The sequence below is a fragment of the Carassius carassius genome, chromosome 24 (genome assembly GCF_963082965.1).
Source record: "Carassius carassius chromosome 24, fCarCar2.1, whole genome shotgun sequence".
In the NCBI taxonomy this organism is placed as follows: domain Eukaryota; kingdom Metazoa; phylum Chordata; class Actinopteri; order Cypriniformes; family Cyprinidae; genus Carassius; species Carassius carassius.
Genome location: NC_081778.1, coordinates 8,538,005 through 8,556,325, shown reverse-complemented (window position 1 = coordinate 8,556,325; position 18,321 = coordinate 8,538,005). Strand labels below are relative to the sequence as shown.

General features: G+C 36.6%; 1 protein-coding gene and 1 long non-coding RNA gene across 2 annotated transcripts in view; one reads left to right on the top strand and one right to left on the bottom strand.

Moving 5' to 3' along the window:
- Positions 1-18,321, bottom strand: part of mboat1 (membrane bound O-acyltransferase domain containing 1) — a 196,165-nt gene that overhangs the window by 59,175 nt on the left and 118,669 nt on the right. The window contains exons 9-11 of the mRNA XM_059507399.1: positions 12,871-12,974; positions 12,682-12,746; positions 8,236-8,368 (exon numbers count right to left, since the gene is read on the bottom strand). Of these exons, the coding sequence (XP_059363382.1) occupies positions 8,236-8,368; positions 12,682-12,746; positions 12,871-12,974 (302 nt within the window). The remainder of the gene's footprint in view (positions 1-8,235; positions 8,369-12,681; positions 12,747-12,870; positions 12,975-18,321) is intronic.
- LOC132102765 (uncharacterized) overlaps positions 1-18,321 on the top strand; it is a 96,447-nt gene that overhangs the window by 293 nt on the left and 77,833 nt on the right. The window lies entirely within an intron of this gene.

Sequence of the window (18,321 nt, the reverse complement as noted above, 5' to 3'; positions counted from 1 at the left end):
GAATTTAAGAGATTGGAAATGTGGAATCCCAAGTTTACAGCAATACGTGAAATTGCATAGACATGAACAACCATCAATCACTTAATTAACCCTCGCATTGAGTTCCTCAATGAGGTTAAAATTATATTAGATACACTAGTAAAGAGCAGAGTCTGGAGGTAAAGTTACTTGTGTCTCCTGTGTAAAGGGAGTTGAAAGGGAGTTTCCCGATGTCGCTGATTGGCTGGAAGTTCAGTAGTCGCTGAAGTGACGTCTTGGGAAGCCCGTGGTTGGGCATTGGCTGAAGACGGGAGTTGTGTGGGCTGGTTGAAGTTGAACGGGCACTCGAGGTCAGACAGACACGGCGTTACAAAACTTAACTCAGAACACGAAACGCTCAAGTGCAAAAGAAAAGAAGTTTGACGAGACTAGGTGGTGTTTCTTCTCATCGTGCCTAAGTAGCAGCAGGCGTGCAGGCCGAAGCAAGCTGGAACCGCGCTCAAAGAACAGTGATGACTAAAAGCATGGCTAGAAGCAAAAGCTAGAAAGCAAAGCTACGAGCTAAAAGCAGACATGACTAATGGCAAAAGCTTAAACGCAAGCTAAAAGCTAAAAGCAAGCATGACTAATAGCAGAAGCATAGCTAAAAACTAAAAGCAAAATTTTATGGTGTCCTGAGTATTTAAACTGGCCTGTTGGCCACACCTCAAATGTTGTCTTGACCAATCAGATATTGTCTTGGCTCGGGGGTATCATAAATCATATGTTATCTTATCAAGCACATGGTCCGAATTTTCCCGCTCTTGCAGGGTCTAATTTTGGACATGATTCCTATAACAAGAATATGATACATTTGAAAAATAACTGACGGTCATGACTGTTTCAAGCAAGCAGATTCAAGCACAAACATACTAGAAATGAATATGTATCCTTAAGCTATCCAATAGTTATTAAAAGACATACACAATAAGTGATTATAACATGATAGTCAAATGTGTGGGTTACATATAAATGAATATGGAGTGAAGCGATGGACTGATATTCATTTATAAGTCTTTTTGAGTTCATTTTGGTCCATATATATGTAGAAAAGACAGTTTCTGTGCCATGCTCTTGACCAAGATTTCTGTGGAGACCAGAGGTTAAACTCTCTTCTCCGAATTGAAATTGTCAATAATTGTTCTAATGGTGTTAATGTTGAAAGCTGTTCTGTGAAAGAGTTGGTTGGTTGGTTAACTTTTTTCTGACTTGTGGCAATAGGACTGATTTATGACCTCCGGTTGCCTTCCTGAGGAATTTGGCTCATATGTCAACCACAGTCCTGATCAACTCTTTTATTTGCCTGATTCGGGTCATATCTGCTCCAATATCATCGTATTATTTACTGCCATGAGACCTACAATAGTAAGGCTAGGCAAGCCGAGCAACGAGCATTGCTGCAGATTGCTTTTGGCTGATATGCTGTGCTTGTGTTGCCACGGTCGTCTACATTTCGTCGGGTGAAACATCTCTCTCACTCGGCAGCAGAGTCTGTGAGCAGTAACAACTTCTCTGCACTCTGAGCATTTCATATTCACTCCGATCCGCGCTCACTGATACCAGAAACACGCTCCGCCTTTACTCCGTGCATTAAGTATTTCAGTATGAAATAAATGTTATGTTCATAACGTAGCCAAAAAAAAAAAAAAAAAAAAAAAAAAAAAAAAAAAAACCCAGGAGAGTTTCAAAGTGGCTTAGGCTATGGTGTGTAAACTTTTTTCCCTATCACATGCCAAACTAATAACATTGTAAGCATTAAATCTTAAATTGCTGATTTCTGCTGTGCAAATTTTGTTTGTGAGGAAAATAACAGTACATTTTTGTCAGTTATTTTATCTAAAAAGATCGATGAATTTCTTCAAGATTTCAAAATCAGATAGCCTACTGATAATGTAGTAGCACTGTAAGATTACATTTGTTTGAATGCATTATTGCTAAAGCCATTGTGTGTGAATGTGCTTTATTTGTTTAAATCATGCTTTAACCCAAAAATAATCAGTACTAGAAACAGACAAACTCCTTAGCCTTTAACATTCCGCTCGACTCTTGCAGTCATTATAACCTGATCAAGCCATAGCTAAATATGTTTAACATGAATTCTTGCTGAATATGCAGTTATATTACGGGCTGTTGGTATGAATTGTACTCGTGATGGAGGCTACTGGAGTGAGTGAAGACCACGACGCTCAGACTCTTAATATCCCCTCCTCGCTCCAGTCAGAATCACTCTGCTCTGCTCATCCTCTGCTCGGCAGCGTGTCTCTGTCAGATGCGCGGGGGAGGGTTGAGCCACTCGGAAATACGGGAGCCCTGAGTGGTGCGTCGGTGGATGTTAAAAAGAAAACCCATTTTCATTCAAACAAAGCGATGTAAATTACAAATTCGGATTAATTGATAAAATCGATTTATCACCCACCCCTACTTGCTTTCATATAATTTAATTAAAAAAAAAGGCAGCTGTGTTTAAATGCAGGTGTGTAAAATATGTGCAAGATTTGCACTGCACGTGTGATGGTAGATGTGCAGTGTTTATTCTTATTTGTTTTATCTTCATTACAAATCTTGTTTGGATTTATTTTGAATAATTGCATGTAAAAAATAATTTACTTTGTAATGCATATGCAAAATGTTAATTAATATTCATATTCAAGTGTCTGAGCAAACATTATTAATGCACATTAATGACAGGGCACATTAATATTCAACATTCAACAATGTGTGAATGTTGCATTTCTCTCGCCGGAGAGAGCCAGCACTGTGAATTTCATCTAGCAGCCGACAATAAAACATTTGTTTATTAGTAAATAATGAAAATGTCTAATTTTTCAAAAATTATTAGGCTACTTCTGCATGTGCTTTGTGGCAAACTTAATGCATGTGCTTGAGCGCTGAATATATTAAGACTTGATTATGTAAATTTTATATAAACCTCTGATTAGTTGAATATAACAAATGAATGACTAGAACTAGAAAAATCTTACGTGGGGGCAGACCATTTTTTAGTCTATAACCAAAACCTGTAAAAAAAAAGCCTCATAAGACACTGTCCATATGAAAGAGCAAGAGATTCACACCTTTATCTCGACCCCCACAAGACATACATAACTACCCCCAAAAAACCCAACCCCCTCCAGCTGAAATGAATTCGGTCTGTTTTTTGGCTCTGAGTCAAATTTACTCATGACATTTTATTATTTATTTATTTATTTTTTTATAATTGTAGCCTATATAAATAGGTGAAGCAAAACAAATATTTGGATCATCCCTTATTTTCCCCCCTATTTTCTTAAAGAATAAACACTTATTTTCTACAAAAATAAACATGATAACATATTACTAATTCATATAGAAATAATTTAATCAGTTAAAACCTATTTTTAAACTTGAATTTAAATACTATTAAACTAACTTTAAAATCTCAAGGAGTTTATAATTTAAAAAGGATAAAATGTCACAGTGCATGTTAAATAGCCTAAATGAACTTTTGTTAACAATATAATTAGAACTAACAATATAATTAGATTTTTTTTTACATAATTCCTGTATAAAATGGGACCTTTATATCAAACATTTTTTAAATCATCCACAGCTGAGCATCGCAGGAGGCTGATCTGCGCCAGAGCGCGTGAAGTGAATATGCTGCACAAAGTCATTTTTAGATGCAATGAAAAAAAAAAAAAAAAAACGTGGATAGCATAGATTAGGCCCATGCAGGCACTGGTCTGAAGTACATAATAATTATAATTACTGTTAACCCAGAGTAACAAATTTTAAGGGATTAATCGCCTATTTTCATTTGCTGCATGTTTTCTTTATTTTTTTTATTTTAAACACGCTAAAAAATAAATTAAGTTTGTGAGAGGAAAAAATATATGAGTGGTGTATAGGTTGCATTTTAACAGATTAATCACCTATTTTCGTTTGCTGCACGTTTTATTTTTTTTATTTTTGATATTATATAATTCATGTATAAGCTGGGTGTGCAATGTTGAATATTTTGCTGAACTTGAATTGATAATGTGGAAGTATATTCGTAAAGCAAAATAAAATGGACCACAAATTTCGAATATTATAGGGTGCTTTTTTTTAAACAGACTATATTTTGAAAGTGAAGCCTGGATGGCAAATATGGATTATTTAATTTTAATAATGAAAATACGTATGAAATGTTTTAAATTCAAATATACACAGCCTAAACATACTACCATGTTGAATTTCAGCCACTAAAATTGCAAAGCCTTGACATTACAATGCCTTAAAATGCAAGCACTGTTATGAAATGCAATGCAATGTAATTCTTACTTGACAAATTAAATAAAGTTTTGATTAGAATACCTCACATCTGGTTAAGCAGCCACATACAGGCTATTCTCAAAAATATTACAACAGACCCAAAGCTTTTACATACACATATGCCCCGAAATGTGACAGAGAATGCAGTGCAACCAGCCCCACAGCACAAGGTAGATGTGAATGGCATAACATGTATGCAGGTAACTATCAGTGTCATTACAGGAGAAATAGGGAGTTCCCTTTCGATACTTCACTCATACTTCATTGCTAAACGCTATGCGAAAAGTCCTTTCTCTTATACTTAAGCTTTTTTTTAATAACGCAGTGTAACTGCATGGCCACTGTTTCATGCAGTGAAATAAAAACAAACAATGGGGACTCAGCGGAGTTGCACAAGCCTATGGTCATGAAGCCTGCCAAAGCCCTCCAATATGGGCAGGGTAATCTGGCTATATAAGTGGGCTTTCTGGCATAGGATCGTCAGACTTCTCCTTCAGTGTCAACAATCTTTCTACGAGACCTGAAGCCTCAAGCCATTGACACACCTTGCAGCGGAATAAAGTTGATTTAGCGACTGATGCTATTCTGCTGTTCTCGCAGCCTCGGACTCAAAGGAGGCTCCGTTAATAACCCCACCCACCATGCAATAGTCTGAGTCAGACTTCTCCTTCAGTGTCAGCAATCTTTCTACGAGACTTGAAGCCTCAAGCCATTGACACACCTTGCAGCGGAATAAAGCTGACTTAGCGACTGGCGCTATTCTGCTGTTCTCACAGCCTCGGACTCAAAGGAGGCTCAGTTAATAACCCCACCCCCCATGCAAAAGTCTTAGCCAAGCGAAGCTTAGCCTGGGATTGGACGACAAACTTTTCTGTGTCCTCTCAAAAGTAGCCCCTCTGTTTTTCCTGGAGAATATGTTGAATTTCAACCCCTAAAATGAACGAACGATTCTTAGCAGGTTTCCGCCAAGTCCCTCGTCAACGAGAAGGTTCTGAAGGTCCACGGCGAGCTCACCAGATCGTGGCACCCCCCTACTCAGCCCGCCTGATCGGCAGGTCAATGGCCAGCTTTGTGGTAGACGGAGATTAACCCTCTGGAGTCTAAGGGTATTTTTGGGGCCTGGAGAAGTTTTGTCATGCCCTGACATTTGTGCTTTTTTCAGTTTCTTATAAATATCTAAATGGTTAAAGTCTAATCTCACTGTAATCAGCCCAAACTGGGCTATAATAATATGTGAGCAGCATGTATGTACATGATTGTGTTTTTGAGAAAAAAAATGTTAAGCGTGGTTAGTGAAAATCATCTTGTTCACTCACTTACAGAAAACAATATATATATTTTCTAAGACACTTTTTGTTGGTAAAAGTCATATGCGAGTAGGCGTCAACTATCATGAATATCATTGTGATTTACACCTGAGAAGACAAAGAGCCGCATAATGAGCTGCATAATGAGCCTTTCAGTCATCTGTGCCACTGAGAGGGCAGAGTTACAAGAAAGAATGTGAGAACAAAATAAATCTATATAATTTTATGTTTGTAGTTTATTTAGAATATATTTAATTATCCCACAACATAACTTAATATCCACTTGGGGGAGCAGTTAAACAGTTTATTAGGAACAATCAAAGCTGACTTTCAAACTAATTTTTTGCACCATTACTCAAGTCACACAATCCTTCAGAAATGCTTTCAACAATCGTATTTTCTATTTTCTAAAAAAAAAAAACATTTATTGTTATTATTATTATTATTATTATTATTATTATTATTACCATTATTATTATTATTATTATTATTAATGTTGAAAAGAGCTGAGAATATCTTTCAGGTTAATATCTTTTTAGGGGGGATAAATTAAAAGAACACCATTTTTTGTTACATTTGTTACAGTTACATTTATTTGTTACATTTATATTATTTACATCAAGCTTTTGAATGGTATAGTATTGTATATTGTTATTGAAATTTCACAATATTTCACTTGATTATACATTAATCAGGAATTATAGTTTGGAAAAAGTCTAACTAGTAAAATGTTTACACTTTATGTGAAAACTAGTACAAGTATATAAATAAATAAAAAGAGACTTAATCAAGTTTATGATCTCTGCTGAATAAAGTGCTTCATTCTTTTTTTTCTGAGGAAATCCATTTCTCAAATCCTCAACCACATCACATCTTTTTGGGGTGAATTGTGTCTTATTCCTCTCATCGCGAAGCAAACAGTAAAATAAAAACTTGAAGAAAAGTCTCACTGCTTTTTTTTCTGTGTGGGCGTATTCAAGCCGCACACTTCAGTTTGAATCTGAATAGCGCGTTCAGCGCGGGGACGTGGTCACATTAGATATAATGAAGGGAGACATGAAAAACGGACATCGCGTTGTTTTCATAAGGATTACTTTATCACAGAATATCTGTTTTCACACTTTAGTTTAAAAGTTTCATGTCAAGCTTTCTATAGATATATCTCTCATGTCTCTACAGTTACAGTTCATTTTAATGACGTGTTTGTAAATGAAGATCAGCACAGACAAAGGCTGCAGACAGCACACCTTGTTTGTTATTTTTATTTTATAAGTGCACAAAGTTTTGTTGTTATTATGTCTGTATCCAAAAAAGTAGACCCTTTACAGATTCGATTGATGTATTGCTCTTATCTGTACGATTAAAACTGAAAGTGTAATTTAAGTTCTTTTCGGGGTTATCAGGAGAAAATGACTCATAACGCGTATCCGCGTTAATTGACTTCAGAGGGTTAAGGATGTGGATACACCTGTATATCAAGGCGGACCAGACCTGCGTGGCAGCTTTGGTCCCTTGGAAAGACCCTAAGTGGATTGATTGGGGCATTGCTCTGTGAATGGTCTGCAGAAGGAAGATTGTTTCAACAGATGTGTCCAACAAGGTTTGGGAGCTCTGTCCGATGGCAAACCAGCTTTCAGCCTGTAGTCAAAAGAGGAAGGTTGGCTTCACATCAACTGCCTGAAAATGCTGGCAGTGTGTCGGATCCTTCAGACCTTCTTACCTGATTTAAGGGGACACCACGTCCTAGTCCACTCAGACAGCATGAAGGTGAAATAAATCACCAGGGCATGCTCTCTCTCTTTGAAGCACCTCTTCATTCTGGTGGAGCGCCTCTTGGAATGGACACAGCTTAGCTTATGTTCACAGAGAGCAACGCATGTACTGGGCAAGTGGAACCAAGGAGCAGACATGTTGTCCCAGAGCAACATCCCCTCAGAGTAGTGGATGCTCCATCCGCAAAAGATTCAGAGAATCTGGGAGATCTTTTGGGAGGCAGAGGTTGACCTCTTTGCCTCAAAAGACAACTCTCTTTGCCCAACTTATTTTTCGAAGGACAAGGACAATTTGTCCCACTTATTTTAAGAAGGACAAGGACAAGTTTTCCCCCAATCGCCCTGATCCCTCCGGTAATCAGGCGAATCAGGGAGCAAGAACAAAAGGTTCTCCTAATGGCATGCTCTGGAGGAACCAACATTGTTTCTCGAAGCTGTCTCAGATGCTTATTGCAGCCCCAGGAACCATTTCCCTGAGATACGAACTCCTCTTTCAAGTTAACAGAACATTATGGCACCCCCAGCCTGAGCTGTGGGCTCAGTCATTCCTCTCTATAGTGCGGTTTCCCATAGCATCTAGCAACACAGTACGAGTGAAGTATCCAAAGGGAACATACTCAGTTACTAATGTAACCTCAGTTCCCTGAGATATGGGAGTGAGTACTATGTTGCTAGCTGTACTATGGAGCTGCACGACACTACACTGCATTGTTATTTCCCATAGAGTCTAGTGACGCAGTACTCGTTCCCATATCTCATATGGGAACCAAGTTTATGGTGGGAACTGAGGTTACGTTCGTAACAGAGTATGAATGTATTTGTGTGTGTGTGTGTGTGTGACTTACAGAGCGAGCTGCTAAGGTGATGGGTATAGCAGTGATGAATGTAAAGTAGTATCCTGGGTAAACTCCATGCCAGATGGCCGACAGCACAAACGTGAGTGGCATGCGGTAATATGGCGCTCGATCATAACATACACTGAAGCATAACAGATGAAAGCATGTGAGAAATGACACTGTACAGATACACTGTATGCTAATATAGAATAGTAATATTATATGCATATATATATATATATATAGAGAGAGAGAGAGAGAGAGAGAGAGAGAGTAATATTTGAACTCTACATTGTGTGGGAAGAAGCTGTCTAATAACTACCTTTTTTTTTTTTTTTTTTTTTTTTTTTTTTAGATTTATGACCTTTTATGCCTTTATTAGATATGATTGTGTAGTTGAAACAGGAGACAATGAGGAGGAAAGTGAGAGGAACAGAACAGGCAAAGGTCCTCAAACTGGGGAACAAAACAGTAAACAAATAGTATAAAATTAGTATTTAAAACTTTGATTCGGAGTAGATTATGATCATAACAACAAGTTCCCTTTGAAATTCGGTCACTTTGATGGTGCAACATTAGTTGATGCTATAGGTAACTCTGCCCAGGAGTGATATTCTCTGACACGTTTACAGTCACAGAGTGAAGGCTCATTCTGTTAGAATTATGTCTATTTCATGGGCATAGACAAATGGAGTGTCTTTAGAAGGCATCTTTCATCATGATGGATCCAGATTTTATAGCCTGGAAAGGGACTTTACTGACCCTCCCTTTCTTCCCAAATATTCACAAGGAAAAAGAGTTAAGTTTGATGTTTTCACTACAATGTTGGCTAGTACCGCTCATTAACACATTTGTTAACTACAGATGATTTCAAATATCCATTTTCTGTCAAAAAAATAAAAAAGAAAAGAAAAGAAAATAAACTTTCTATAATGGAGAAAAACGTGTCTGTGAGGAAATGCAATCGAGATTTTGACTATTTAATAGTACTGAAATTGCACTCATCAGTGTTACAAATGACTTGCCTTTATCATCTGGCCATGGTTACATCTCTCTATTATTGTTACTAGACCTTAATGCTGCCTTTGATACTTTCAACAACAACAGTCTTTTGGATTGGCTCAAAAAATGTTTTATATAGAATTGTTGGTACCCTTGGTTAATATGAACAAAGAAGGCTGTGAAAATAAACCTGCATTATTAATCCTTTTTATTTTTTTATATAACCCCCCACAAATATCTAACCTTTCGTTGACCTAAAACTATTGAAAACGGGGGAAAATCTCATGAGATAAATGTTTTTCTCAAATACACGTTGGATACAATTATTGGTACTTCTAGAAATTCTTGTGAGTAAAATATCTGTGAAGTACATTCCCATTCATATTAACAATTTTGAGCATACCAGGGTTTTTATGAACATTAAATTATCCAGACATGGCTTTCTGTTTTACAGCAATATAAATAGGAGGGAAAACAAAAGCCAAATTCCCTTAATCATCCATCACAATGAGAAAAAACAAATAATATATTTCTGATGTGCAGCAAAAGATAACTGAGCTTAACAAATTAGAAAGTGACTTTAAGAAAAGAGCTAGAGCAGTGAAAATTACCATTTACATCATCAGGACAATAATTAAGAATTTCCACTCAACGGAAAATGTTACAAATCTGCCTGGAAGAGGAAGTGTGTCTATATTGTCCTAATGCATGGTGAGGAGGAGAGTTTGAGTGGCTAAAGACTCTCCAAGGACCACAGCTGAAGAATTGTAGAAAATAGTTGAGTCTCAGGGTTAGAAAACCTTTAACAAAAACTGTACCTACAGCACCTACACCACATGATGTCTGGGAGGGCTTCAAGAAACAAGTAAAGCAAATGCTCTCATCCAAAAACAATCCCCAGAATATTCTGTTGGCAGACACGACTGGAACTTCAAATGGGACTGGATTCTATGGTCAGATGTAACTAAAATAAATAAATAAATAAATAAAAATAGCTTTTTAGCAGCAAACACTCAAGATGGGTTTGGTGAACACAGGGATAAAAAGTACCTCATGTGTACAATGGAATATACTGCTGTATTTTTATGTTGTAGAGAATGAGTGGGGTGAATTGAAGAGGAGAAACACCATCATAGAGCTGTAAATCTGAAGGGTCTGGAGAGATTCTGGATGAAGAAATGGTCTCTGATGTCTTGTCAAGTGTTCTCTAACCTCATCAGACATTTTTAGGAGAAGACTCAGAGCTGTTATTATGCCAAATGAAGGTTTCAAAAAGCATTGAATAAAAGGGTACTTTTAATTGTGTCCAATGTGTATTAGAGAAAAAATATTTGTCTTAATGATATTTCCCCCCATTTTAAATTATTATTTTCCAACGAAAGGTTAGATTTATATGAATTTTTAAAATAAAATATCAAAATGATTAACAACGATTTTATATTTTTATATTTACCATATTTACATATACACATATTTACATATACACATATATACACATATATATATATATATATATATATATATATATATATATATATATATATATATGAGAACAAAATTATAAACAACACTTTTGTTTTTGCCCACCATTGCAATTCAATTTTATCCTTTATATATTTTTTTCCTGTTTTTTTATTTTTTTCTGTTAAAATAAACCTACCATAAAAAATAGAAACCCTTCATTTATTTGTAAGTGGGAAAAATTACAAAATCAAATAAATATCAAATAAATATTTCCCCCACTGTATGTATTAAGGGAACATAAACAACTGGGAAAGAAATGGCATTATTTTATTTTATTTTTTATAATTAATTTTAATGATCAATATATGATTTATATTTCATATTAATATGTGTATTCATTTACAAAGAATAATCTCTCTCTCTCTCTCTCTCTCTCTCTCTCTCTATATATATATATATATATATATATATATATATATACAGTATCCATTTTAAAATTATAGGTTGATTAATAGCTATCAGCAAGTGTGGTCCAACCTAACTATTGATATCGGTAAAATCCACTATCGGTCGACCTCTAGTATACATATAGTTGCCACACTATGGATACTTCTTGATTAGGGACTAATATTGCTTCAGAAAATTCCTGACTAGAATGAGCTCCACTTATATGTACACTCACATATGTGGGTTAAAGCAGCATCTCTCTAGCTGACTTTTTAGCAAATTTCAGCTAAAAAAAAAAAACTAGTTTACATATTCGCTGATCAAGAACAGGGAATCAGTGGGCATGGTCATGTCTCTTGGTGGTGAAGTGTTAATGGCTCTAGCAATTCAATTCCCTGCTTAGATAATATGCTGTCCAAAAGGAGATACATTTCAATTTTGTAAAAAAAAAATATTGGAGGCAGTTGCTGGGATGGTACTCAATGCTATTTTTTTTCTGGCCTTCACTTAAACTTATTATATATAAAAGCAAAAGAATCTGGTTGTTGAATTTTATGCATGCCATCACTAATGCTGCATGGAAACGGGTAATGTTATTTGATAAAACTGTTGTAAGGGACTGAATTGTGATGTCATTTATGTTACAACAGTAACATATCCTTTGTTCGTAAATCAGTGAGTGTGTCATCACTGACTGAGGGGAGTAAAATCAGCAAAAACATGACACCCGCATACAGATTTTGTCGTTTAGTGTGACTTATTTGCCAGTGAAGTGGCATGATGGTATACAGGTTTCAGAGACTATCACTCCAGAAAAAAGCTTCCCACCGCTTCAGCAACTAACACAGCTACTGACTCAGTACAGGGGCACCTGTGGCCTAATGGTTAGAGACTTGGACTAGTTACCCAATGGTCACCGGTTAGAGTCTCGGTGCTGGCAGGAGTTGTAGGTGGGGGGGAGTGAATGAACAGCACTCTCTTCCACCCTCAATACCCATGGCTGAAGTGCCCTTGAGCAAGGCACTGAACCCCCAGTTGCTCCCCGGGTGCTAGATATATGCTCTGGGTGTGTGTTCACAGTGTGTTCACTTCTCACTGTTGTGTGTGTGCACTTGGATGGGTTAAATGCAGAGCACCAATTCTGAGTATGGGTTACCATACTTAGCAGATGTCACGACTTTCACTTTTCACTTTTTTTCACTTTCATTCCCTTCAGGGAATGTCTTCCTTGTCTTGACTAGTTTTGGACATGTTCTATGTGCATTATTGTATTTACATTACTCTGTATGCTTCTTGTTTTTTGCTCTTGTGAATAATGTATAAGCAGTCTCATGTCATTAATGGTTGCGCAGACACATCTATTGCTGAACACATGGGATAGTGAACACTCCACTGGTTGACCCAGTCATCATATATTGTCTCAGACTTATTCTTTCAAGAGACTGAAAATTCAGAATTTTACAATGACATTTTCTTATCAATGGCAACAGATAATTTCACTAATTTATGAACAAAAATAAAACTATGAAATTTAAAACACACCTTTTCAGCCAAAGAGAAGTCTGTATATTCCAGTTGTCAATGAATGATTTAAAACTTGTCGCTGTCTATGGATAAAGAAAATATGTTTTATAATTCATGATAAAAGAGATCCACAGCCTCTCTGTAGCATTTGAAAATGTTGTAATTAATACACTGTTTGCTTGGCCTTTTCAAAAGTAGCAAACAAACCTCAATCTCCCAGATGCGAACATTGGAGATGAGGTCCCAGGACACTTCTCCCCTTTCATTCACACCACTGACTCCATACCCCGCTGCATTATGGATGGCATCCGCTATAAATGGAAAAAGTGCATTTACTATACAATTTATAACAATTTTAGATAATGTGTAAGGACACCCACACTATTACATTTTGATGACTTTCCAATAGTTAATTTATAAATCAAACATTTCTTTCAACCAACACAAAGCCACATCACACAACCAATGTTCAACATAACTGCAGTCTGTTTAATTTAATATGTGTTATCACAGAATTGCACTTCCTAAAGCAAATGCGCATCCTAAACATTTAATGTAGTTCCATAAATTATATTCCAATTCGATCTGCTACAACAGTTTACATTTATGCAATGCGTGTTTTATTTCTAACATGAACAGGAATATGAGAGAAAATTTGAATGTAGTCTTCAGTATGTCACCTATCCTATGTTCTTAAATTGGTGCATCTGACAGGCTGACCTGCACAATATATATATATATATATATATATATATATTAGGGGTGTAACGGTTCACAAAATTCACGGTTCGGTTCAATACAATACACTGGTGTCACGGTTCGGTTCGGTACGGTTCGGTACGTTTTAGATACAGCAAAAAGAAAAAGTTGGCAGATAAATTTCCTTGATTTTTAAAAAATGTTTTATTTATTAAAACTAACAAAGTATGTTTTTTTTTTTTTTTACATTGAACAATGATGGAGCTATTCTTTACCCATCTTCTACAGTGTTTTCTTAGCAGCATACTGTATAAAACAAAAACAGCTCCTTATAAAAAAAAAATGAAAATGTTATATTAGTTATAAACAAATACAAAGATGTAACTTTTTATATGAAACTCTATAACTCTTTATCAGTGTTGGGAAGGTTACTTTGGAAATGTAATAGGTTACAGATTACAAGTTACCCTGTTTAAAATGTAATAGTAGTGTAACTTTTTCAATTACTTTATTAAAGTAATGTAACTAATGAGTACTTTGAGTACTTTTTGATTACTTTTCTAAATTTGTGAAAATTAAAGAATAATAAATGAAAGCATATACATCAACTTAAATACATTTATCTAATAAGCATGTGACGTATTCTGTGTAATAAACTCCTGAAACATTGGTGTTTTTTTATACTGCTGTCTCTTTGTATATGATGATAGTTTTCTCAAAATAAGTAAAATGCACATGAAGTGACACAGAGCAGTTCTAGAAATTATGTTTATGTGCTCGTGTACTCCTATATTGAGGCGGCAGAGGTTGAAAACACTGCGAGCTTCAGTAGGCCAATGTGTAGTAAATGAAACCATGTCTTTGCCATTAATTTACAGGAGGAGCGGACTGGGAAAAAAATTCTGAAAAATTCTAACTCATACAAACAAATTCATGGACAAAACTATTTTTTTGTATGGACCTGGCATAAAAAAAGGTTTAAATCTTTAATTTGGGGACATGCAAAATAATTAAAAGTTCTCTCCTGAACTGCACCTTCAATTCTATTTTTCTCTTCAGTCTCTTTATTTTGCCCTGTTATCCATCTCTCTTATGACTTTAATACTCAAGATTGAACAAAACTATACTTTACAATACAATACTCTACAACACTACAATATCTTTATAGAAAAATCCTAATACTGTACACGAGTCATGTTTTTCCCTTACAAAAATTAACCATGCTTTTATTAGCCTATATAAAAGTAAAATAACCTTGTTTTTTTTTGTTTTTTGTTTTTTTGCAAATGGATTTGTATTTATTTTTAAATAAATACATTTGTAAAATAATTTTACATTTTTGGTTACCACAGTTAAACAATAGTAACCATTTTCTCTGGATTTATAGTTAAATATTAAAATGTTAATTTTCGTAAGGGTTGTGTTGTTGTCTGTCGTAGCTCCCCCTAAACCTATAAAAAAATTTGATTTTTTTTCAGCTAAATTACTACTGTAACATTACAACAGATAATAATGATGTCCTTTATATAGTATTTTGAGTGATGACTGATGAGCAACGTGCTGCTGCTTGATTAATTAATAAAAAAAAAAAAAGACAAAAAAGCATCTTTACAGATGAAACTGACCTAAAACCCTGAACAGTAGTTCTGCTTCTCTGCTCCAGCTGTGCGCTTCCACAGTCCACTTTATTCTCTCTCTCTCGCATTGATTACTCAGAGTCTGATCCAAACCGTTTGGCGGAGGCGCGGAGAGCGCGCGAGTCATGACTAACACTTCATGACTTATTAGAGATTTAATTATCAAATGGCGGATTCGCAAATGATCGCTTTAGTACATTCGGCAGGCAATTATACAATAATGATATTAAATAGTGGGGCAAAATCGGCTGCCAGGCCACCGGGAATTGTCCCGGTTCTCCCGGTGTCCAGTCCGCGCCTGATTTCCACAGACACGCAGAATGTGCAAGTCATATATTGCATTTTTGGGGCTTTATATTCACAGACACTAGTCGATGTCATGTTTTGATTCAAGTGTACTGACCTACTTTTGATTTAGTCATCCAAAATGTGGCATATTCCGTCTGCGTTAGGCATTCCGTTTTTATGACTGGATTCTACGAACCAGACTGTATTTCCGCATCCCGGAAATTATTAGGGCGGTATGTCTCAGAATAGTCAGTGCAATTTTGGGAAAGAAATCAGTTAAATCTGTATGTGGATGTGTGTAAATATTCAAATGTAATTCCCTTTGTAATCGTTAAAAATTTCATAAGTAACTGTAATTTAATTACTCATTTTTTCGTAGTAACTGTAACTAATTACAGTTACAATAATTTTGTAATTAAATTACGTAACGCCATTACATGTAACTAGTTACTCCCCAACACTGCTCTTTATAGATTTCGTTAAAGGGAGTGTCCATGGCGGCCTGACAAATTTCGATGTTTCGCAATGAAAAAGGAAGTTGCTGTAACTCAGACATACAAAGTCCAATCTGCCCCAAACTTCGCATGTTAGATAAGACTTTTGCCCTCTAACAGATCTACATGCCCATATTCAATTATAGTCATAGCGCCACCTGCTGGCAACAGGAAGTGACATGTTTTACGCTGCGACAAACTACTCCAAGAAATATTTTGACATTAATGTATTTTTTGTGGTCAGTCTAATCTAAAGGCCTGTGCAATGTTAAATTGTGGAGATCTTCAGTTTTTGTTAAAGGGCGTGTCCATGGCGCCATGACAAAATTTGATGTCTCGCCACAGCAAGAGAAGTTGTTGTAACTCAGGCATAAAATTTTCAATCTTCCCCAGACTCCGCATGTTCGATAAGAGTCCTGGCCTGAACACATCTGAAGGCCAATATTCCATTATAATGATAGCGCCACCTGCTGGCAACAGAAAGATTGGCACATATATGGAATAAACATTGATATATTCCACTTATATTTTTGAGTTTAAATGCATATTTCTCACCATTCACCTATTTACTAAAGCCACTCGCTGCCGGTGAGCCCGGGTGCGAGGGCCCGTTCATCGCTGCTTGCAGCTTTAATTAGGGCCCGAGCACCGATGGTGTGAGGACCCTCTTGGAATTGCTCCGTTTATTATTATTATTAGGGCCCGAGCACCGATGGTGTGAGGACCCTCTTGGAATTGCTCCGTTTATTAGGGCCCGAGCACCGATGGTGTGAGGACCCTCTTGGAATTGCTCCGTTTATTATTATTATTATTATTATTATTATTATTATTATTAGGGCCCGAGCACCGATGGTGTGAGGACCCTCTTGGAATTGCTCCGTTTATTAGGGCCCGAGCACCGATGGTGTGAGGACCCTCTTGGAATTGCTCCGTTTATTAGGGCCCGAGCACCGATGGTGTGAGGACCCTCTTGGAATTGCTCCGTTTATTAGGGCCCGAGCACCGATGGTGTGAGGACCCTCTTGGAATTGCTCCGTTTATTATTATTATTATTATTATTATTATTAGGGCCCGAGCACCGATGGTGTGAGGACCCTCTTGGAATTGCTCCGTTTATTATTATTATTATTATTATTATTATTATTATTATTATTAGGGCCCGAGCACCGATGGTGTGAGGACCCTCTTGGAATTGCTCCGTTTATTATTATTATTATTATTATTATTATTATTCTCCAGGATGAATCGCATTTTTGAGAGCCTAAACATGCTCGAAAAGTCATGAAACTTAGCACACACCTCAGAACTGGCGAAAATTTACATCTGATATGGGTTTCAGAAGTGGGTGTGGCAAAATGGCTCGACAGCGCCACCTATACACGTTCAACGTTGTGCGCCTCGAGCTACGTTTCACGTACATGTATGAAAATTGGTATACACATGTATCTCTCCAATACCTAAAAAAAAGTCTCTTGGAGCAAAATCCGAAACCCAACAGGAAGTCGGTTATTTTTAATTTTATGAGCAAATTTTGTGTCATTTTTGTCATTTCCATGCGTTGTATTTTAACGAAATCCTCCTAGAGATTAATTCAGATCAACACCAAAGTTGGTATGCCTAATCTAAAGGCCTTTGCGATGTTAAATTGCGAAGATTTTGAGTTTTCGTTAAAGGGCGTGTCCGTGGCGGCCTGGTGAATTTCGATGATTCGCCATGAAAAATGAAGTTGCTATAACTCAGACATACAATGTCCAATGTGCCCAAAACTTCACATGTTTAATAAGACTCCTGACCTGAACAGATTCACATGCCCATATTCAGTTATAGTCATAGCGCCACCTATAGGCAACAGGAAGTGACATATTTTACACTGCGACTAACTACTCCTAGAAATTTTATGACATCAATGTCTTTTTTGTGGTCAGTCTAATCTAAAGGCCTGTGCGATGTTAAATTGTGAAGATCTTGAGTTTTCGTTAAAAGGCGTGTCCATGGCGCCATGATGAAGTTCGATGTCTCGCCAAGGGAATAAAAGATGTTATAACTCAGGCATAAAATGTCCGATCTTCCCCAAACTTCACATGTGTGATAAAAGTCCTGGCCTGAACAGATCTGAAGGCCAATATTCCATCGGGTGTGGCAAAATGGCTCGATAGCGCCACCTGTACACTTTCAATGGAGTGCACCTCGAGCTATGTTTCACGTACATGTACAAAAATTGGTACACACATGTAACACACCAATACCTACAAAAAAGTCTCTTGGTACGAAATCCTAATCCCAACAGGAAGTCGGTTATTTTGAATTTGTCCTGCAAAATTGGTGTTGTTTTTGCCATTTTCAGGGGTTGTACTTTAACGAACTCCTCCTAGAGATTTATTCAGATGAACACCAAACTTGGTCAGTGTAATCTAAAGCCATTTGCGATGTTAAATTGCGAAGGACTTGAGGTTTCGTTAAAGGGCGTGTCCATGGCGGCCTGACAAATTTCGATGTTTCGCCATGAAAAAGGAAGTTGCTGTAACTCAGACATACAATGT